General features: G+C 49.5%; 1 protein-coding gene across 1 annotated transcript in view; it reads left to right on the forward strand.

Moving 5' to 3' along the window:
• The window catches only part of CCBE1 (collagen and calcium binding EGF domains 1), a 248,425-nt gene that overhangs the window by 216,555 nt on the left and 8,667 nt on the right, over positions 1 to 23,203 (forward strand). Inside the window, exons 6-7 of the mRNA XM_008261421.4 lie at positions 6,062 to 6,165; positions 15,066 to 15,186. Coding sequence (XP_008259643.3) covers positions 6,062 to 6,165; positions 15,066 to 15,186 — 225 coding nt within the window. The remainder of the gene's footprint in view (positions 1 to 6,061; positions 6,166 to 15,065; positions 15,187 to 23,203) is intronic.

Here is a 23,203-nt window from a genome sequence, read left to right on the forward strand (position 1 = left end):
GCAATGCAGAGCTGCGAAGACGCCAGCCCCACCCTGACGCTCAGGAGAGGGTGATTCGTGGGTGCAGCTCCCTCCAGCTGAGGGCAGCTAACAGCTGGGGTCCAGCTGCCTCCCCTGGGGAAATCTACAAAGCACCAGGCTGAGGGGCGACTGATTGAGTCACGAGGAAGCTGCCATATGTTGGAAGCAAAGGCAAAACTGCAGTTGGAGCCAGCTCTGGGTTGGGCAATGTGAGATCATTTGAATGAATTTTGGGGCTTGGTGACACTTTGGAAAAGCCTGAAGCATCTGGAGGCTGTCTGTCCCGGGGTGTGCATGGAGCAAAGTGTGAATGGTTTCCTTGGCAGTAAGATGGGCAGGCCATGCTTTCTTGCATTGAAAATTAAAATCTCTGTGTTGTGTCTCATGGTGGAGACAATGGGAGAGGGGCAGGGATGTGTCACTTGGTGTCTTAGATTATGAGCCTTACCGGAAGGAAGAATCTCGTGGAAAAATGGAGTGCAGCCTTTTAACCACAGATGTGTCAATGCATAGGTCTGCAAGTAAGCTGCTCACTCCCTTTGGTTTTGGAGTTGGATTTCCAGCTGTTCTCTGGGCCTGGGGACGGCTCTGAGTTAGTGTAGTAATGTAGCTGCACGAGCCTGTGCCTCCACCTTCAGCACTGTGGGCCCAGCAATGGCCTGGAGAGATGATCTTATTGCATCTTTGACATTAGCAGTCCCTTGTGCTCAGTCTGTACTAGGACCACACACACCTGTTTCCTTCCCCGACAGATGAATTGTCCCTTAGAAAGATTTCCACGTTTCGGACAGGGTAAGTGAGGAAGAATGCCATTGAGGAGATGACCAGTGTGACTTCTCTGGTTGAAAATTCAATAAGCATTTTGCACAGTATGTTACAAGGGACGTATCTTTGAGACTTGGTTTTGTGATTTCTATAATAGCATTTGTCGTGGGTAAAGACAGATTGAGCTCAACCATTTGTTGCAGCCCTTCCCTGACATCGTGTTCTGCAGAACTCTGGGGTCCCGTGAGGTGTTGAACATTTCTTTCTCTGTCTGGGCCCGGTGCTCAGATGTTTGGAGAACTGTGTCTTACTGCACCTGCTGCTTAAAGACTGGCCATCCAAGTACCTTGAAAGGTCTGAGAGCATGTGTTTAGAAACATAAACTCTGATTAAGCCCACATTTCCCAAAAGTATTTCCTAGGAAGCCTACAGACATCTCAGGCAATGGTTCCTGAAAAACATGGCTTGGCAAATACCAACTTAGCCTCAAAGATCTTCAGCTCAGGCAGCCAGAATTGATGAGCTGTCTGGTCGACCCTCAGGCAAGGATGTTAGTAAGTACATGACACAGCTCAGGTGCGGAGGGGAGTGCGTTGCTGTGGACAGCACGGCGACTTACGGATGAAAACAAGACAGCGCCCCTCTGAATTCTGCAGTATGCAGAGATGGTCCGTCACAGCCACCCACAATGTCCTGGGAGGGAGGGAGCGATTGTCCGTGATGTATCGTCACTCACTCCCTGCAAGGCTTAATCTCATGCTGGAATTCTTTTCTTTCCCTCCTTATCCTCCTCCTGATCCCAAGATACCAGCTACAAGTAGTTTTTACAAAAACAAAAAACTGGGGGCATAGCGGTTAGCTGCCAGCTGTAACACAGGCATCCCATACAAGTGCAGGTTCAAGTTCCAACTGTTCCCCTTCTGATCCTGCTCCCTGCTAATGTCCCTTGAAAAGCAGTGGAAGATGACCTCTGCCACCATGTGGGAGACCTGGATAGAGTTCCAGACTCGGGGTTTCAGCCTGGCCACTGGGGAATAAACCAACAGAAGGAAGACAGCTTCTCTGTGTGTGTCTCTGTCTCTGCCTCTCCCTGCAACTCTGCCTTTCAAATAAAGAAATAAACCTTAAAAAAATGACACAACTGTGCTCATCACACACCCCAGACAGCAGCCTTTCTCTGCAGTTAATTCTCAGTGTGTCACCGACCCTGGACACACCCTGTAGGCACAGACAATGATCATGCCTTTGGTTTTATGTTTTACTCAGAAAAACATTTCAACACCAATAGCCCGGGGTTGGGGAGGGAGGTATTGCGAGGAATGATTCATACACAGCATCAAATGAAGAGAGAGGACAGGGCCATTGAATGCCCTGAGCCCTGAAGTCACAATTCAGGGGACTGCAGTGTCTAGGGGGGCTGGGGTAGCCTTGATGATTTGGCAAAGGAAAGAAAAGGACCCTGGACTCATTTCTTTGAGAGCTTTGCTGCCCTGTGAGTTTCCCTGACTTGGAAGTCGGGAGAGCTGGTTCCGCAGCAGCTGGCCGGTCTCTGGGGTTGTTTCCTCACCTGTGGACAGGAAGGTAGCTCTGAGGGACCCTCTGACCCTCCCCCTGCAGTTCCCCAAGTTTGCTGTGATGCCCTGTGGCTCCCTGGCGATGCCTCATAGGCTCCCCCAGGCTAGGACAGGGACTTGAAAGCTTATCCAGCTTCATCAGCCGGTGCTGCGGCTCACTAGGCTAATCCTCCGCCTTGTGGCGCCAGCACACCGGGTTCTAGTCCCGGTCGGGGCTCCAGATTCTGTCCCGGTGGCCCCTCTTCCAGGCCAGCTCTCTGTTATGGCCAGGGAGTGCAGTGGAGGATGGCCCAAGTCCTTGGGCCCTGCACCCCATGGGAGACCAGGATAAGTACCTGGCTCCTGCCATCAGATCGGCGCGGTGCGCTGGTTGCAGCGCGCCAGCCGCGGCGGCCATTGGAAGGTGAACCAACGGCAAAGGAAGACCTTTCTCTCTGTCTCTCTCACTGTCCACTCTGCCTGTCCAAAAAAAAAAAAAAAAGCTTATCCAGCTTCAGTACCCTGTACACAGAGCCCTTGGGTCTCAGGGTCTGACCAGTGAGCAGTGACCGCCCCAGCCCTGCACTGGGCAGTAGGAGGTGTTCAGGGCAGGAGAGTTCCAGGTGCTGCAGCATCAGAGGCAGAGCTGGGCACCGTCATCTCTGCTGGACTAATTCCTAAGCCCAAATCCCAACATCACCCCTTTCCGTGGAAGTGCCTGGGTGTCCACAAGAGCCCCACAGTCGCCGCTGCCCCTCCTGATTCACCCCCCGTTTCTCGCTGCATGGTCTGGTGTCTGTGACGTTGAGGTTGAGGGGATTTAAAATGGAACAGGGCTGCTGAGGGAAGGGGCATGCACAGAGATACCCTCTGGTTGACAGGCTGCCACCCACCTGGCAGCACTAGCTATCTCAGGCACTCGGGAGCTTTGATTTTCTCCTTGGAAACATAGCTGGAGCCAGCGAGGAGACACATTAAGGAAATGTAGGCTCCCTATTAATGGGCTTGTTGGTGTTCTTCTGATAACGTGACCATGACCCTGAATGTCACTCCTCATGGGTTAGACTGTCAGATGGCCAGGTGTTTCATCTCACTCTCTGGCTGCACTCACAGATCAATGGCTCTCAGCCTCCAGATCACCTAGGGGGGTTTTGAAAATGCTGATGCTGTTGCCTTCCCAACCCCAGGTGGCTGGGGGGAGCTGCAGATGCCACAGGCTTGTTTACAGTCCCCCAGGGGATCCTCATGTGCCATGGAGTGCAGATCTGCATGATGAGCCTCTCACAGCAAGCGTGCTCTGTTCATTTGTGACACTGCCCACAGGAAATAGATTGGGAGCACCCTGGTTTCTCTAAGTTTGTTAGAGGTGGCCAATAGGACAGCTCAGACACTGAATTTCTAACGCTTAGTATGCACTTGAATGTCTGCTCAGTAAAAATTACATCTCCATGCCCCCATGTGGTGCATCAGTAATACTGCGCCTTTAAAACCTGAACACACTGCAGAGAAACCTTAGGCGTCGAGGCAGCACCTGCCTTTGCTCACTCAGATGCCTGCCCAGGGTAGCATTCATCCAGACGACTTAAAACACAAAGAGACGCCTACCCAGGTGTCTAAGTAAATGAACGCAGTGTGCGGGAGGCTATTGTTATGCAAGGTGGATGTGGCTCTGTACCAAGTAGGTTCTGTGTTCTAGGTGCACACACACAAAGGTTGGGTCCTTGCTCATCTTCGTACCCTGCTACAAGTGTGGTGTGGGTGTCCTGCCCCACCTCTCTCCTAATCTCCCAGGGAACTGAACCATCACCAAGATACCAACAACCAGCACTTGCCCGGCATCAGGCCCCGTTCTGGGGACACCCTCGTGTGATTTTGACTCTTCCTCCGTCCCCCCTCCAAGTGAGAGGGGTGGTGTTTTACCCTCCAGGGAGCCATCTCAGAGGCTGTGGTTTGCCCAAGCTGAAAGACACCGACAGACAGCCTCGGGACCAGAATCCCGGTCATCTGGCTTCACAGAGTCCGCTGTCCTCACTCCCACGCCCGCAGGAGCGTCTGGTCATGGGACAACACTGCTCCTCTTGATGCCACAAAGGAACAGGAAACAGCGCAGGCATTTGCATGCGAACCAGCGCTCCTGTGTGCCACTTTCCTGCTTTGCAGGCTGATCTCAGCTCCGGTTCTCCTCGCAGGGCTGGTTCCTTCTCTGGACTGAGAAGGACCATCCAGCCCCTGCCTGCCCCGGCCTTAGGGCATTTGTCAGCATCTTCGGTACTTGGCTCCCGCTGTATCCCCTCCATCTCTGCCTTCACCTGTTTCCATGCCCGTGTCTGAATTCCCCATGTCCTTGGGTTAGAAGCCCACCCTACTTCAGTATAATTTTAATTTTGTCTACAATGATCCTGTTTCCAAATAAAGTCACATGCTGAGGCACAAGGAGTTAAGATTCCAACAAGAACTTGGGGGAAGGGGACTGCAAAACCCCTCCCCATGCATTCCACCAACATCTCCTGAGAAGTGACCGTAGTTCTTGGGTGGCCTACACCCTGGCGTGTGCACTGACAGCCCAGTCGCGCGGAAGCCTGGAAGACGGAGCGTGTGTGGGGTGGCTGTAGATGCTGCCTGAACTCACAGGACTGCTGTGTGTCTCTGCGTAGAGAAGGGGGTGCCTCATGGAGCAGCTGACCCAGGTCTTGGGAAGACCCAACAAGTGGAGCTAGGAGAGAGGGCTTCACAGAGACAGGAATGGTAGGGCGACCACGTGGCCGGGAAGCACAAAGCGATGACTAGGAGGTGACATGTGACCCACCAGTCCCCAGGCTGCACTCTGCCTCATAGTGGTTCTGCCACACAGTGTGCTTGGCCCAGCCACAAAGGGCTGCTAGGCTGGGAAAGCTTATGGTGCCCTGCCCACCAGACACACTCATCACCCTCATGCTCATCACCCCTATCATTGCTGCCTTCCACTTTGAATTTAGTCTTCATGGCAAGGTGGCCTCATTGTGCAAGCTGTGTAGCTCGTGCCAGTGCCGGGAAATCACTGTCTCGGTTACTGGCACTATTGCCACTTACGCATTTTTTTAAAAAGAAAAGGATGAATTTATGGACTACCTTGGACTGCCCAGTGCTCTCAGTGGCCACTGAGCCCTTTCCAGTGAGGAGGGCTGACTTCCTTCCTGTCCAGTTTGGCCCCAGGTTGGCGGGTGTGCAGGAGCGTGGCGCATTGCCCATGCTGGCTTCCCTTGTCGGTGATGTCAGCTCCCAGTGCTGGTCCCTAGCCCCACCCAGCCTGGCCTTGCTCCCCCTAGAGACCTGGATTATCAAAGGCAGTAAAGACCAGGCCTGTTTCCTGAGCTTGCTGGGTATTTATAGTGTGTGAACATCAGCCCTGTGAGACAAGCATAAATCATGTCAGTTAGCGAGCCCGCCTCCTGGAAATGCGCTGATTAAAGGTCCGTGGTGCACATTTTCACACGTGGATGAGGAAGACCAGAGTCTTCCTGGGATGTCTAAGTAGTAGCAACTGCGCCCAAAGGGTAGCAGGGACCCTGTAACTCCTTGACCCGGGGTGTGCTGCCAGGGGCCGTGAGAAGTGTGAAATCAAGATCCCCTCACGTTCCACCCTCAGCTGCAGTGCCCCCATGCTGACCTTTGGGAGGCTCGCGCTCTGGGTCTGGGTTTTCTCCAGCCTCCCAGCTGCAGCTGAGCCTATCTCCTTCCCCCAGGGCGAGAGGAGAAGTCTGAGAATGCGTTGAAAGCCGGCACCTGCTGCGCCACGTGCAAGGAGTTCCACCAGGTGAAGCAGACGGTGCTGCAGCTGAAGCAGAAGGTACGTGCTGAGCTCGTGGGGTCGGGGATGGGCTGGGGGGAGGGCCTGCCTGGGATGGAGCGGAAGCATGTTTAGGAAAACCAGAAGGAAATAACCCCTCACCTGCCTTGCCCAGTGGCTGCAGGTGATCCAATTAGGTGTGGATGGGGGGCTTTGCCTACCCACCCAGCCCCAGAGCCGATCCCCTAAAAGACAACACAGTAGCATGCTCATCAGCCTTCTACACAGCGAGACACCAGGAAGGAAGTGGGTGTGGAGCTTCCCATTCCAGATCGGGTGGTTCTGTCGCGTTGGGCCATCTGGGGAGGCTGCAGTGGCAGAGCAGGTGTGGAGGTGGAGTCACCTGGCAGCCTCGGAAGCAGGAGAGGCTGCTAGCTGGGCATCTGTAACCTGCCCTCCGACCACTGCCTTCCGATGCCATGCCCCCAGAGCCCTAAGGAGCTTCCATGGGGCCCTGCCTCCTAAACACCACAGTTAAATTCTCATCACTCTTAGGACCATTGGCTCGTGATTTTGGGGACTCCACATCTGCCTGAATCCTATTCAAAACTCAGGCACAGCCCAGGGAAGGGAAGGGCTGGAGCCCTGAGGGGCCGGTACTGTGGTGCAGCAGGGTGAAGCCTCTGCTTGAGACACCAGTGTCCCCTATCACAGTGCTGATTCAAGTCTCCACTACCCTGCTTCTGATCCAGCTTCCTACGAATGCGCCCAGAAAGTCAACAGATCATGGCTCAAGGGCTTGGGCCCCTGCCACCCATATGGGAGACCCAGATGGGGCTCCTGGCTTCAGCTTGGCCCAACTCCAGCTGTCAGGGCCATTTGGATGGAAGATCAATCTCTGTCTCTCACCCTTTCAAATAAATGATAAATCTTTACCCAAAAAAGAAAAAAAGCAGCGTTAAGATCCCATGACTGGGGCCGACACCGTGGCTCACTTTGTTAATCCTCTGCCTGTGACACCGGCATCCCATGTGGGCACTGGGTTCTAGTCCCAGTTGCTCCTCTTCCAGCCCAGCTCTCTGCTGTGGCCCGGGAAGGCAGTGGAGGATGGTCCAAGTGCTTGGGCCCTGCACCTGCATGGGAGACCAGGAAGAGGCACCTGGCTCCTGGCTTTGGATTAGCGCAGTGCCAGCCGTGGCAGCCATTTGGGGAGTGAACCAGCAAAAGGAAGACTTTTCTCTCTGTCTCTCTCTCTCTCACTGTCTGTAATTCTACCTATCAAATAAAAAAAATAAAAATTAAAAAAAAAATCTGTTGAAATCTTTACTTAATGTACACTAAACTGATCTTCTGTTAAAAAAAAAAAAAAAAGAAACTATCAATTCCCAACTTGACTCTCACTGGGATTAAACATGACAATAGGTCTGATCTGATTTCATCATCATTTAAAAAAAAATCATCTATTATTTTTCACTTTATGTTTCTGTGTGGGAGCAAACTGTTGAAATCCTTACTTAAGGTATAATAAGCTGATCTTCTGTATACTAAGATAATCGAAAATGAATCTTGATGTGAATGGAAGGGGAGAGGGAGTGGGAAAGGGGAGGGTGGTGGGTGGGAGGGACGGTATGGGGGGGAAAGCCATTGTAACCCATGAGACGTACTTTGGAAATTTATATTCATTAAATAAAAGATAAAAAAAAAAATATCCCATGACAGCTATAAGCTAGGCTGAGCTGTGATTACTGCATGATTTCTCACATCGCAAATTTGCAGCCCGTGCTTCAGTTGCGCTCTGGGCACCTGGGGAGGCATGCTTGGGGGTCCCTCAGGTCGCCCCAGCTGAGAACTGACCTGATGTTGACAAGGCTCCTCCGAGTCCTGGTGGAATGGAACACTGGCTCTCACAAGTGGTTCTGCTGTGAGTGCACCCCACGATGGAGCTGGTGACCTGACTTCTTGAACCACCATCCTGGACCCAAGTGAACAACATTTATTCTACCTGCAGGCAGTTGATCTGTTAGTGTGTCGGGCAAGACAGAAGTTGCTCTGACGCTGATAAAATGTAAGCTTTCTGGTTTGTTTGTTTAATTTTTTCCACTCAAGGCTCTTAACACATCAAAGAGGTGTATCTAATCTGTTTAACTCTGGCGGTCAGTTACTCCAGAGGGCAGAGTGTGAGCACAGGACAGTATCTCTTTTCCATGTTCAACAAACATGCGGCCAGCCCCTAATGAGAACCACAGCTACCAGTTAAGCAAACAAGGCTGAGAAGAGAGAAGTGGTTTTGCAGGCCTCTCAGGCATTGTTGAAGATGTGATCAGCTTCAGCAGACAGAGGTGTTTATTTGACATATGGTCACGAGCAAAGCACGCATCTGACCCTAAATAGTTTGTGATCTAATGGGGACATGAAGCAAAAAAGTGTCCTTATGAATACAAAGCGATACGTAAGGATGTCTCACCCCAGGTTGAGCTTGGATTGATACTAGTATTTCTTGAACAAACCCAGGAAAGGGTTCCTGGAAGAAGCAGCAACTTCGCTTTTTATAGAGGTGGGGAACATCCCGTCCTCAGGCCATATAGGGCTTGCCAGGTCATCTGGTCTGGTCCTGCCAAGGCAACTGCAGCTGAGACTCAAAATTCAGTCTATAGCAGGCTGATTTTTAAGTTGATCATTTTGTATGGCCCACGAATGATGTTATAAATAACCAAACGGCCCTTGGCAGAAAAAAAGCTCCCCCACTCCTATGAAGTTTAGAGCTTAGGGGAGGTCTCCAGGCATGAAGCTGCCCTCCATCTCCTGCCCTATATGCAGTCTTCCAGCTCTGTGGGCAAGTGTCTCTCAGCCAGAGTAATCTTTAGGAACCGAGGAGCTAAGTTTCCCAGGAGTCAGTTGCTCAGTCCTTGTCTGACTTCCCTTGACCCTTTGCAATACATGATTTATGAGAAGAAGTAAAAGGAAGCTGGAAAACTTGTATCAAAATACCTGTCACTCCCCACTTACCCCCCCACACACACACACGTGCATACAGACCCTGCTGTAGAAATGCAGAAAAATCTACAGGGTGGTTTCAGTGTTTGAAAAATCTGTGCAGCTGGCTTGGACCAGAGGAGATCAGCGTATGCCAAAGGCTCCCTCCAAGTGCATTGCGGCAATTAGGAGCCGACGTTGACATGCAAGGAACACGGCGAGGAACAGTTCCTTTCCAAAGGCACCTGTTACGAGTGGCAATCTGTAGCTTATGGAACAGTTTTATATTTCCAATTGTAGTTCTTACATACCTTGTAAGAAAGATAATCACAGACATGTGACCCAGGGAGCCAGAGCTAAAACCTAGGTCTCTTCCTTCTGCTCCTGAACCAGTGTCTTGCTTGTCAGTTGAGTTTTGTTTCTGTTATTTATTTTTTATTTGCATGCATCTCATAAATACAACATTAAGAACATCGAGAAGAACCCAGTGGTTTTTAATGTCAGCTTACTAGTGCTGATGCCATCTGTTCTGTGCAGGAGTGAACATGGGACATGTGCCCAAATAAACACTGGCCAAGAAGTAGGTACCGGGTGTCCTGGGCCGCGGCCAACACCACAGGATAAAATGGTGTGTGAACGTGTTGGGCTGTGCCCTGAGTATGCAATCAGCTGACTGTGGGAAATGTTCCAGCTCAAATGCCCTGGGTTTGTCAACAGATAGTGTGTGAAGAAAAGAGAAATGAACCAGCAACCTGTTAGAGGAATTTAAAAGAGCTATCACTTTTCAAACAGACAAGACTAGACTGTAGTGTTTTGGCATGCACAGTTGGGCAGTGAGTTATCTTAACAGGATATGATTAATATAAAAGTCAAGATAGTGGTTGGTGATTTTGTGGGAGAAGGGGGAGGCTGAGCACTCAGAAGGGGGTTGGAGTGGCTGGCAAAGTTGTTTCTGTTGATTTAAGTCAACAAAGGTCCTTGCTGTCTAATAATATACTAAGGGGTATACACACACACACACAGATTCTGTACTTTATTTTCCAATAAAAACTGGGTTTTGTAAGATGATTTATTTGAAAGAGTTACAGAGAGAGTGAGGTCTTTTGTCCACTGGTTCACTCGTCCAGTGGCTGTAATGGCTAGGGCTGGGCCAGGCCAGAGCCAGGAGCTTCATCCTGGTCTCCCATGTGGGTGCAGGAGCCCAAGCACTTAGGTCGTCTTCCGCTGCCTCTCCAGGTACATCAGCAGAGAGCTGGATCGGAAGTGGAGCAGCCAGGTCTCAAACCAGAGCCCATATGGGATGCCAGCACTGCAGGCAGCAGCTTTACCTGCTCTGCCACAATGCCAGACCCACAATAAAAAGTTTTTAAAAATAGTATGTAAGCCCCAGGGCTTTGCCTTTACCTCCACCATTTTTCTACAGCGTGGGAGAAAGATGATTCGATGAAAGAGGGAGTTTGGGGGTAGATGCAACACTTGATTTAACTGATAGATGGATCTTGCTCCTGTTGAGCTCTGAAGACAATTCAGAACCTGCTGATTTTGTGAGACTGACTTGTGCTCCCGCTGCAGGGACTGCGTGATGGGGGGAGGGGGAGGTGGCCACAGGATTCCAGGGGGAAGGGAGGCTCCAGGAGGGGCTTGGGACTCTCTGGGCTCTGTGGGTGTGGTTGGCAGGCGTGCTCAGCCTCTATTTCTGGCTGCCTGGGAAGCAAGAGATCTCTCTGCCTATGATCCAGCAACCTCTCCCCACAGTGAGCATTTAGGGGAATCATGAACCATAAGTCAAGAACAACTGACTGAACACCTACTGTATCCCAGAGGGCTTGGGAATGAGATAGAAAACAGTGTGGGATAAAGCCCTGCCTTAATAAACTGTCTTACGGAGAAACCAAGCCAATGGTATAAGACAACGAATGATGGCCAAGTGGAGTGGGGCAGAGACTCAAGCTTGAGGAGTTAGAAGTCAGTGACGCTGCAGAGGGGAACAGATTTCGAAGCCCAGTGACGGCTCTTGCTCACCTTATCAAGAGATCACCTTGGATGTCAGGCAGATATGTGAGGCTAGTTTGTGGCTTCCTCTGCTGCCTTGAGCCAGTTGATCTCAGTAAAATGGGTCATCTCAGAACTGTTGGGAAGACCAACCCAAATTTCAGAGACTATAGATCACTTTGCAAGTACCATAATAAACTTGGGTAGAAGCATAGATTCCAGAAGCAGAATTCCAGCCATACCACTTGCTGGCTGTGTGACCTGGGGTAAGTTGCTTAACAACTTTGTGCATCAGTTTTATCAACTGAGGATAACAGTAATGCCTACCGTGTAGGGTTTTGATAATGATCACATAAATTTTTATAAAGAACTTAAAACCATGTCTGCCACCTATAAAGAACTTGGAAATGTTTATCAAATAAATAATTGACATTAATTATGAGCATACATCTTTAAAGGCAGCATCTCATTGATTAGTCCCAGCAGCTGTTAGGTAGACAGTCTGCTATGAAGGCTGATAGGAGATGATGATTCTTGTACCCCATTGTCAGGAAGTCAGTGGAAATAACTTTTTTTGCATTACTACTAAATTCTTCCTGAGCACCTGGCCTCCCACAAGCCCATGCTCTGCTGTGTTTATGCAACAAGTCAGGGCTCCTGCATGGCCGCCTCTCACCCATGAGTGCCCTCACTCCCACTCCTCCTGCTGATGCATGGAGGAACTCAGGGGCACCAGGGAATGGTTTACCCAGCGTGGGATCAGCCAGGACACTGAGGGCAACCTTCACAGGCTCAACTCCCGACAGGAGTGTCCCACATCTGAGTGCCTCCGTGCAACTCCCAGCTCTGGGTCCTGATTCCAGCTTCCTGCTAATGCAGACCCTGGGAGGTGGTAGTGCTGGCTCACGTAGTTGGATTCCTGCCATCCACATAGGAGACCTGGATTGAGTTCCCAGCATCAGACACCAGCCACGGAAGGCATTTGGGGAGTGAACCGGCAAATGGGAGTCAGTCTCTCTGTTTAAAAACCTAGCTCATGACTGGCCTTACCCAAGGATTCTAGAACTACCCCGAGGGCTCCTGAGCTTTGTGGAGGTGTGTGCTCAGAAGTCCCAACAGTGCTGGGGGGAAGGGATGCTTTGCATGGCAGCGTCGAAGCTGCCCTGGGTGTTGTATCTCTGTGAGCATCCTTGGCACCCTGAGCTGGAATGGATTCCAGTAGGCTTCATTGCAGATGGAACTCAAAGTGGGGAAACGCAGCCTGTTGAGGGGCCACCCTAGGCTCAGATAGGATCCTTGGCACCACTAAAGCAGAAGAGGGCCTCTTGACTCCGGGAGATCCTGACGATACTTTGCAAATGTGTGGGGAAGACAGGGCTCAGATTCAGTGTGTTCTTCACGTCTGGCAGTGAAGGTCCAGCAAAAGCCCTCTCATGCCACCTTGGCTTTGCCTTGTAGAAAAATCACAGGTGCTTTGTTAAGGGGCTCATGGAGTATAGGACCAGGCAATCGTTTTACAAAGGAGCTAGAAGAATTTGTTCTCCAGGAGATGTTTCAGGATAAGTTTGTTTGCTGAAGTACAAACTACATATGTGGGGAGTCTTCAGAGGACATGTGTATTATTTTAAAAACTATGCATGGATTTCAATTTTTTGCACCAAGATAAACTCCTAATTCCTCCTTTCCATGAGCTTTTCCAAGTGCCCTCGTGTTATCATGACATTTGCTTTTCATTAATATTGGATTTCTTCTGTTGGCAAGAATGTCTGCCTCTGTTACTAGGAAAAGTCATCAACTCTTAAAGCTGTATGGTGAGGGCCCCAAGCCCAGCAGCTGCCCAGCAGCAGAACGGGATCTGAGCCAGAGGTCAGCCTCTGAATCGTGTTTCCTAAAGGGGATGCTGAATGCAGTCGTTGCCAACGCCTCAGACCTCGGGGAGCACATGACATCCTCTCGGACAGCAGCCCTGCCAAGCCCGTAGCGTGCACCTGTAGTCTTTCACTGTCAGATGCCTGGGCTGTTGTGCAGTTTGTGCATTTTGTTGCCTCCTATGGGATCCCCACAAGCCTCTGCTGAGAGAGAGTCAGGGACTTGTGATCATCTTCACTGCATCTCCCTTTCTTGTGATCATCCCACGGCTCCATGCTGTGGTACTGTCAGGACATAAGCCCTATTCCCTGAGACTACCTTCCATAATGGAGACACACGCAGGCCCTGGACGCCCCGGGGTCCCCTGTGAGCATCCTTGGCTGTGCCTCACCGTGCTGCCTCAGAACTTGACTGGCATCTGCAGTCTCTTGAGAAAAAGAAGACGTCGCCGAGGAAGGAAACGGAGGTGACAAATGCTGACTTCCTCACAAAGGCAGGAAGTAAAGAAAACTCCAAGTTCAAATCAATATTCACTGGCAGATTTGTTTCTTTCCCCTAAAAGTCGTGATTCGGAGCGGAGGATGAACTCTGTACCGTTTTAGATGGACTGCTTCATACTGGGGTTGAACCCCACGGGGCAGTGGTTCCACGGCAGCCTGGCCACCTATGACTGTGTACAGACAGTAGGTGCCTCTTCCAAAAGCACAGGTCCCAAGATGGGCTTGGAGCCTGGTACCCGAGGGTGAGGTGGGGTCTATCATGTGCCTTGCTGAGCCTCCGTGACCCTGTGGCCCCCGAGCAGGGTTTTGTCCAGGATGTTGGAGGAACAAATGAAAGGGGCTTCAGAAAATCACAGCAATTGCTGCTCTCTACAGAGCTCCAGGCCCCAGAGGGAGTCCTCTGGGGGTTGCTCCTGCGCTAAGAAATGTGCTCCTCTCCACTTGATTTTGCTCCCCCAAATTTGCTTCCAGGAGGGAAGAGGCTGGAACTACCATGTACCAAGCACGCAGCATGCCCTATGTCCTGGGCTGGGCACTTGACACACATTTCCATACTTAGTCTTTACAGCCTCAGAGGTGGGCACTCCTGTTTGCTCTTACCCGTGAGGTAACAGGTGTTGCACACAGTTGGCCTGACTTCCATCTGTAGGTCATTGATGCAGGCGGTTCTCTGGCTTCCTCTGGATTAGAATGAGTTGCACAAGAGAACAAGCGAGGTTCCTGTGCCTTTCGGTGTGAGTCCCAGGAGCCACACCCGGTCACCTCTGTCCCATTCCATTCATTAGAAGTAAGTCGCTAAATCCAGCCCTTGTTTGAAGGGAGAATTGTCAAAGAACTGGCAGGCAGATTGTAAAAGCACTGCGGTCACCGTTGCCCTGTGTGCTCTAGGTGGGTTCTGAGGGTGTAGGTGAACCATCGGCCGCGTGCTGGGTCTCAGATCACACGTCGTAGCATTCCTCAATGGCAGTGACCAGATCCTGGTCACCGTTGTAGCCAAGAAACAGCACAGTGCTCGGCACATAGTAGGTTTTCAAGAGATGTTTGAGACCTAGATCGGCTAAATGACAACTGGAGAGCATGGGAAGGGGAGGTCTATTAGTGGTGGTCATGGTGGTCCTAGTGATGTCTACCAATCTAGGGCCCCTCTAGGTTCCAGCCAAGTGACCCCCTGCATGTTGCTATCGTAGGAAAGCTTCTAGGTTCAGAAAAAGAATCTCTAGAGTCCCTTTGAGCTGTTTTCAAGGGTTCTTCAAGTTCATGGCAAATGGAATTCAACAGTAAATTTATATGGTTGCAAAAAGCATTTGAAATCTTATTCATACAGGAAGTCATGAAAAAACTTGTGGAAAATTGGAAGAAAGCTATGCGTGGATTTCAAAAATTTTTTGCACCAAAATTTAACTTTTAATTCTGTTTTCCACAAACTTCTGAAGTACCCTCACGAGTGTGCACATGCTGTGTGCATGTGTGTATGTATGTGTGTACACGTGTACATGTGTGTGTGTTTATGCACCTGTGTTGGTGTCATGAGAACATTGTGCAGCCTCTGCCAACAGCACAGATGCAGAAGACCTCCCTGCGGCGGAGCCCTTGCTTCCTGACCAAGATCTCCTCTCCTCTTTACAGATTGCCCTGCTCCCCAACAATGCTGCTGACCTGGGCAAGTACATCACTGGCAACAAAGTGCTGGCCTCAAACGCCTACCTTCCAGGACCTCCCGGCCTGCCTGGGGGCCAGGGCCCTCCAGGTGAGTGCAGAAAGGTGCAGGAGGGTGACAGTCACCAGCAAAGACTACCACGAGCTTATGGTCACCGGGGGCTGGACAGGGCTGTCCAGCTTCCACTGATGAGACCTGAAGCAGGACTCTAGGCAGTGGCAGTTGCTGTCCTGCTGCATACCTGTGCACCCAGAAGCCTTGGGAATTGGGCCCTTAGAACCAATAGTAAAGTAGAAGACAAAGCTGATTGTCCTGGGATTGGGTGCAATTCTTAGAAATCACTTTAATTTTAAAGATAAACCAAAAATGATTTTATAATGCCATTCTGGAAGAGAATTAACATATACAGGAATGGAAGGGCATAGTGCACCCCAGTAGGCTCCCTGACCCAGAGCTAACTTGAGAACTGGCCTCATTTGCACTGCTCCCCAGTCATCCTTCCACCTCCCTGACTTGTTAACACAGGTACTTCTATGTTTATTGTTATATCTAGCTACATCATTGCCACTGTAAGCCTACTTTGAGACACAACTTGTAGGCAATGAACTATAACCACTTAGATTGCAGCTGAATGAATTTTGACAAATGTACTCACCCTTGTATCCAACACACTGTATCCGTATCAAGATGCAGAGGATTTCATCACCCCGGAGAGTTCCCTTGTGCCTATTTTCAGTCCATCTGCTTCCCCATCCCCAGCTTCAGGCAACCACTGGCCTGCCTTCTTCCACTACAGTGTCTCCTGTTCTGGAAGTGTGGGTCGATGGCATCTTTAGTGTGTATTTGTTTTTTTCTGGCTCCCTTCATTCAGTATACTGTTTAGGAGATTGGCTGCATTCATTTAAGGGCATTCCAAATGTCTTATCAGGAAATATACAATGAGAACTCTAAAAAAAAAAATCTCAAGGTGTTTTTATTTTGAGTCCCTCTATCATAGATAGGTAGATCACATTTTTTCACAACAGCAAAGGAAATGATAGTAGTGTTAGAAGATGCCTCAAGATATCTTGTCCCTGGTTGCCATTGCTCAACAGTGCACTAGGTGTTGTGAATGTCCTCCTGACATTCCAGTGAGAAAGACAACACAACCAGAGCACATGAGGGTGGAATTAAACAGTGTTCACGTGCACCCAGGGAAGTGTACAGAGCTTCCTTGCAGTGGGAGCTTAAGGGGAGAGAGCACTGTACCTGCGTTGGTTGGGATGGCATTTACTGTGGACATGGAGGACTGGGAGAGTTTGTCAGTGCTGAAATGACACAGGTGGGTTTCATTTGGAAAAAACAACAAGAAAGGCTCGGTGTGCTTCCCATAGGCTTAACACTTATGTGTTAAGTTCCTGCTTTCCATAAAACCCAGGTGGCCTGATACAGAGAATCAGGATGGTCCAGAAGTGCAGTCGGTTCTCTTGTTTATCCCCTTGGCCTCCGACGCCCTGGGTCGTATCTGGGGTTTCCTCCAGCAGGTGCCTCCCGCAGGCAGCTTCTTGCTGCCGCTAAATACAGTGAGGCCTCAGCTTACACACTGGGTTCCAGCACAGTGTTCTCCTGTCTCTCAGAGAAGCCTCTTGCTTTGCTTCCTTGGAGGATGAACTTCTCCAAGCCAATCTGTTTATCATGAAAGAGGGACACTGCAGGAACAGCGGGTCCACTGGCTGTCCTCTTTCCCAGTAAATGGCTTTCAGCCCTTCCTCCTCTTCCCTGCAGTGAGGTTTCTAACATGCTTTGAGCTGTCCAGGGTCCTTGCTGGAGTAGCCTGTGAGCCTGAATGAGCTTTTGTAGTGGATGAAGCACTGGGGTGGAGAAATTCCAGTCCTGGTTGCCTCTCACTGCTTGTATTTGTGAACCTCTCCATTGAGGTGCATCGGGACAGCTAGGAAGCTGGTAGGATTTCTCTCACCCTTAGGTAGAAGTCCAGTCCAAGGCCAGTAGTCAGTCCCACACTGAAGCACTAAAATGATTGGGATCCTTTAGTCTTGGTGGTAAGGGAAGGGTGGCTGCTGTTCTCCCATCCCCACTGCTGTGTATGAGGTACAGCCATGTGTATGTCCAAGTCCTGTGTTTTAAAGACTCCTTTTTAAAGTTAATTTAAAAAAGCGTTTATTTTGTTTATTTGAAAGGCAGAGTTACAGAGAGAGAGAGAGGGAGGGAGGGAGGTAGAGAGAGGTCTTCCATCTGATGGTTTACTCCCCAAGTGTCCGCAAGAACCATAGCTGGGCCAGGCCAAAGCCAGGAGCCAGGAGCTTCTTCTGGGTCTCCCTCACGAGTTCAGGGGCCCAAGGACTTGGGCCATCCTCCGCTGCTTTCCCAGGTGCATTATCAAGGAGATGGGTTGGAAGTGGAGCAGCCAGGACTCCAACCAGCGCCCGTATGGGACACTAGCACTGCAGGCCAGGGCTTTAACCCACTGCACCACAGTGCCAGTCCCTAAGACCCTGACATGCAGTGATTTCTGGAGTTCTGTTATTGGAGACACAATGTCCAGTTATAGGAGGAATCTGGCCCCCTTCCCAGATCAAACTCTGAGGATACACAAGAGGCCAGTGTTGAGACATGTGTGAATGGGACATGGGCTGCCTTTCCCTTAAGCTTAATATACAAACTAGGAAAAGCTTCTCTAAAAATGATGAGTCTGAATTCTTTATTTCCTTTCACATCCTGGAGCCTGAGAGTCAGGCTATCCTGTCACCATGCCCTGCCAGCAGTAGGAGCTAAGACTGAAAAGTGATTACTGTATGCATTTAAAGGAGACAAGAATGAGGAATAAGGACAGCAGTGCCATTGGCCCGGTCTCTTCAGTGCAATTAGCAAAAAACATTGACTGCAGCCTGCTGCGTGCCCTCACTCAGAGAATGCACTCATGAGGAAGATGCACTCAGTGTTCCCACAAGAGCTGCTGATTGGACGTGGGTTAAAACTCAAAGTACTTCCATATGCAAAAGAATGAAGTTGAGCTCTTACCGTATGTTCCATATAAAAATTAACTCAAGAGGATGGCATTGTAGCATAGAAAGTTAAGCTGCCACCTGCAACACCAGCATCCATATGAGCACTGGTTCAAGTCCTGACTGCTCCACTTCCAACCCATCTATCTACTCACGGCCTGGGAAGGCAACAAAATGGTCTACGTCCTTGGGCCCCTGCACCCAAGTGGGAGGCCTGGATGAAGCTCCGGACTCCTGGCTTTGGCCTGGCCTAGCCCTGGTCATCCCAACCACTGGGATGTGAACCAGTAGATGGAAAATATTCTCTCTCTCTCTCTCTCCCCTCCCAACCCCCATGTAGCTCTGCCTTTCCAAGAAATAAATCTTTCTTAAAAAATTAACTCATAGCTTGAAATTTTAACTGTGAGTCATAAAGCTAAGAAGAAAACATAGGAGCAAGATTCATGAATTTGCCCAATAGTTGTTTGGATGTGATCCCAAACCATAGATAATTTTAAAAAGGGTTACATTAAACTTAAAAAGTTCTGTGTAGCAAAGGGAAGAATCAACAGAGTGAAAAGGCAGCTTCCAAAGTGGGAGAAAATATGTGTGGTCATTTGTCTTACAAGAGATTAGTATCCAGAGTATAGAAAAAGTCTCGTGTAAGTCAAGGAAAAAAACAAACAATCTGACTCAGAGATACACTTCCATAGATACTCTTCCGAAGAATGCATGCAAATGGCCAACAAGTGTATTAAAAGATGGGCAACATAATCAGTCATTGGAGAAATGTAAAACAAAACTACAGTCAGAGGAGAGAGGAGAGAGAGGGGAAGGAGGGAGAGAGAGGAGAGATAGGAGAGAGGGACAGAGGGAGGGAGGGGGAGAGGGGAAGAGGGGAAAAGGGGGAAGGGGGGAGAGACAGAGAGGGAGAGGGAATATGAGTGAATATGACTCAGTATTGCCAGGGATGTGAAAACTTGGAATCCTTGTGTCCCATTGGTAGGATTATAAAATTGTACAGTTACTGTGGAAAACAGTATGGAGCTTCCTCAAAAAGTTAAAAAATATATGATCATGAGATCCAGTAATCCAGTAATTCTGACACATGTCACGCATGTATGAGCCCTGAGGGTGACGATCTAGTCAGACAGATGCTTATGTGACTCCATTTACGTCTAAAATAGTGAAATTCAGAGAGACAGTAGAATAATGGTTACCAGAGGCTGAGTGGAACAGGAGGTGGAGAAGAGTTCGTCAGTGGTAGCAGAGCTGGTTTTACAAGACAAGAAGGTTCTAGAGATCAACAATGTGAATGTCCTGAGCTGCACATTCAAAGATGCTTAAGAGTAAATTGTGTGTGTGATGTTGAAGATGTTCTTAGTGCCTGCTCCCTGACCCCTCGTCCCCCTCGGCTGACGTCCAAGGCCCAGTGTAGAATCGAGATGCTGCTGTCTAGACCCAGGTGCTGCCCCACAGTTTCCTCAGCTACAGCCCCGCAAAGAGCCAGCAAGGTGTCTTGCAGAGTACTCCCTGTATGACAGACATGCTGCCCCACACAGAAGTGGGGGGATATCCCCAGCCAAACCCAGGTGGCTGTCTACAACTCTGTGTGTGGATGAGGTAGGGGATAGCACTATGGTGGAGTGAGTAAAGTCACCATCTGCAGTGCCAGCATCCTATATGGACACTGGCTTGAGCCCTGGATGCTCCACTACCAACCCAGCTCCCTGCTAATGCACCTGGGATATCAGGAGAGAATGGCCCAAGTACTTCAGCCCCTGCACCCAGGTGGGAGACCCAGAAGAAGCTCCAGGCTCCTGGTTTCAGATTGGTCCAGCTCCAACTGGTGTAGCCATCTCTCTCTCTCTCTCTCAATCCACCTTTCAAATAAATGAAAGAGAAAATAAAACTGAGAATAATGCAAGAGAAGGTGGGCCCAAAGGAACCACCAATGGAAAAATATTAGTAAATGAGGAGTGTCCGTCTCTTCTCCACTACCCTCCTTGATGAGGTGCTCTAGCCATACTCTGCACACATACAAACATTTATCAAGCAGGCACAAAACAGTCCCACCACTTGTTCTTAATATATTCCCATTGCTTTGTTGATTTAGGAATTTGAAGAAGATTAACAACAACAACAAAAAGATCCTCAGTAAGAAACCTCAACCTCAGAGTCTCAGGGAATAAACCAGCAGGGGTTGAGGCGATCAGAACCAAACCAGGGGGCCCATATGCTCATCTCAGGGACAGCCTCCATCAGGCTCCAGTGAGCTGTGCCGCTGGTGGAATTGTGGCCCAGGTTTCAGTTCTTCCTGTTTTCAGATAGCCAGAAACTTAGATTTGTATGTGCTGTCTCATAGTTTTAAGCGTGGGGAATATCCAGAGGCTAATACTGTGTGTGAGCAGTGTCCATGTGCAGTGCGTACACACACACTGCAGTGATGCACACTGGCCTAAACAGGGGAAGGGCTGTCAGATGTTTCGGGAGATCTGTGCTCCGTGGAGACTACAGGGAGGTAGAGGCAGAGCGGGAGGGTGGTCTGCACCTGGTGGTGTGCTGTAGCATGATTTATCCGGGTAGGGTGGAGGCTGAGAAGTGCTTCAAGAGGCAGACAAGAGAGACCTGGGGTCCTGTGCTGAGTCTGACCTTTGTTCTATGTGCAAGTGAAAATCACTGCATGGTTTTCTTCTGCTGCTGGGATTTCCATTACACATATGTTATACACACATGTTGTCCCGCCTCTTCCAGGTACTGTTTTACTTGTCTGTCTGTCTCCCTCCCTCCCCTTCCCCTTCCCCCTCCCTCTCCCTCTCTCTCCCCATTTTGGATAACTTCCACTGACTAGGCTGGATGATTCTTTCCTCCATTCCTACAGTCTGCTGAGAAACCTGTCAAATTATCACCAATATTGTGTTCGTTTTTTTCCATTTGACAGTTCTCTTTAATTTCCATCTCCCTACTAAAATTCCCTATCTGTTCAGGGACATTGTGTTTTCCACTAGCACCTTTAACAAATTTTAGTTAACCATGGTTATTTTAAAGTCCTTGTCGGATAACTCTGACTTCTAGGTCACCTTGGAGTCTGATTGTTCTATCGCTTGACCCTGGTTTACTCTTTGTTTTGCTTTTTTATATGCCTCAAAATTGATTCAAAGCACGATGTCATTTATAAAGGAACAGTGCAGATTGAGGTACTCACTAGTGACTCTCAGAGGTGGGTATCTTCTCTCTTTGCCAAGCCACCAGCACAGGGAGTTAAGTCGGTGTAAAGAAGAATTGAGCTGGTTTAGGTTTATTGACCTTCAGTGCTTTGTAGTCTTCAGATTTTCCAATTTCTCCAGTGGGGAGACACCATTACCACATGCTAGTGGGGGTGAGGGTGCTGATGGTTTTTTCTTGGTGTGTGTACTCCACGTCAGGCTTCAAGCAGCTCCTGCACACCCGTGCTGCACAGGGGCTGTCTCTGCACACTCCTGCCCTTCCCCAGGTGCTAGGCAGCCCTTATTCTACTAGGCTAGAGCTGTGGGAGGAGGGAGTGTTTTAGTTTCCGGCTGCGGTGCTAAGCATAATGTGCATCTGAGCTTGGAGTGAGATGATCTTCCACAGGCTCACCCGCCCCGCATACCTTGGATCTGAGGTCAGTGTTGCTTAGCCCTCCCCCAGGAGCAGTGGGTACGTGGGTCCTGCAAGAGAGACGTTTTGCTCCCCACCTCAGTGGCTTGGGGCTTTTGCCACAAAGGATTAAAAGTAGGGAAGCTACACGGTCAGAATTACTGTAGAAATAATGTTTATGGGGAAGCGTGAAGAATGCTTCCAGAGTGAACAAGATTGGCAGGAGGCAAAGGGAGTCATTTTTAAGGAAGCGTTGAAGCAAATATAAGAAATACACATTTTTTGAGTGCTAACTGTGGTGAGGTACCATATGAAGTGGTATGTGTATGTCTAAAATCTCCTTTTATTTATTTTCATTTTATTTACAAAAGATCTTCTATTTTCTGGTTCCCCCTCAAATAATTGTATCAGTCACCAGGCCAACACCAGGAGCCCAGAACTCAATTCCAGTCTCCCGTGTGGGTGGCCAGGACCTAAGCACTTGAGCCCTACCTGCTCCTCCCCAAGCCCACCCATAGGGTGTGTTAGAAGAAAACCAGACCGGCCGGCACCGCGGCTCACTAGGCTAATCCTCCGCCTAGCGGCGCCGGCACACCGGGTTCTAGTCCTGGTCGGGGTGCCGGATTCTGTCCCGGTTGCCCCTCTTCCAGGCCAGCCCTCTGCTGTGGCCAGGGAGTGCAGTGGAGGATGGCCCAGGTGCTTGGGCCCTGCACTGCATGGGAGACCAGGAAAAGCACCTGGCTCCTGGCTCCTGACATCGGATCAGCGCGGTGTGCCGGCCGCAGCGCGCCAGCCGCGGTGGCCATTGGAGGGTGAACCAACGGCAAAGGAAGACCTTTCTCTCTGTCTCTCTCACTGTCCACTCTGCCTGTCAAAAAATAAAAATTAAAAAATTAAAAAAAAGAAGGAAACCAGAATGTAGAGTTAGAAACATACCAGGGGATTCCAATTCAATCCCATCAAGGTGGCATGTACCAATGCCATCTCACTAGTCCAAGGGATCAATTTCAGTTCACAATTGATCATAATGATAGGACTAAGAGCCAAAGGGATCACATAAACAAGACTAGTGTCTGAAAATACTAACTGATAGAATAAAAAAGGGAGAGAACCATCCAACATGGGAAGCAGGATACACAGCAGACTCATAGAATGGCAGATGTCCTAAACAGCACTCTGGCCTCAGAATCAGCCCTTAAGGCATTGGGATCTGGCTGAAAAGCCCATGAGAGTATTTCAGGCATGGAAAGCCAAGACACTCTGTCAAAAAAAAAAAAAAAACTAAATGAAAGATCTCCACGAGTGAGATCCCAGTGGAAAGAACAGGTCATCAAAGAAGGAGGTACCTTTCTCTGAAGGGAGGAGAGAACTTCCACTTTGACTACGACCTTGTCTAAATATGATCAGAGTTGGTGAACTCAAAAGGCTTCCATAGCCTTGGCAACGCATGACAAGAGCCTAGGGTGATTACTGACACCATAAACAAGAGTGTCAATTTGTTAAGTCAA

The sequence above is a fragment of the Oryctolagus cuniculus genome, chromosome 10 (assembly GCF_964237555.1).
Source record: "Oryctolagus cuniculus chromosome 10, mOryCun1.1, whole genome shotgun sequence".
Taxonomy (NCBI): domain Eukaryota; kingdom Metazoa; phylum Chordata; class Mammalia; order Lagomorpha; family Leporidae; genus Oryctolagus; species Oryctolagus cuniculus.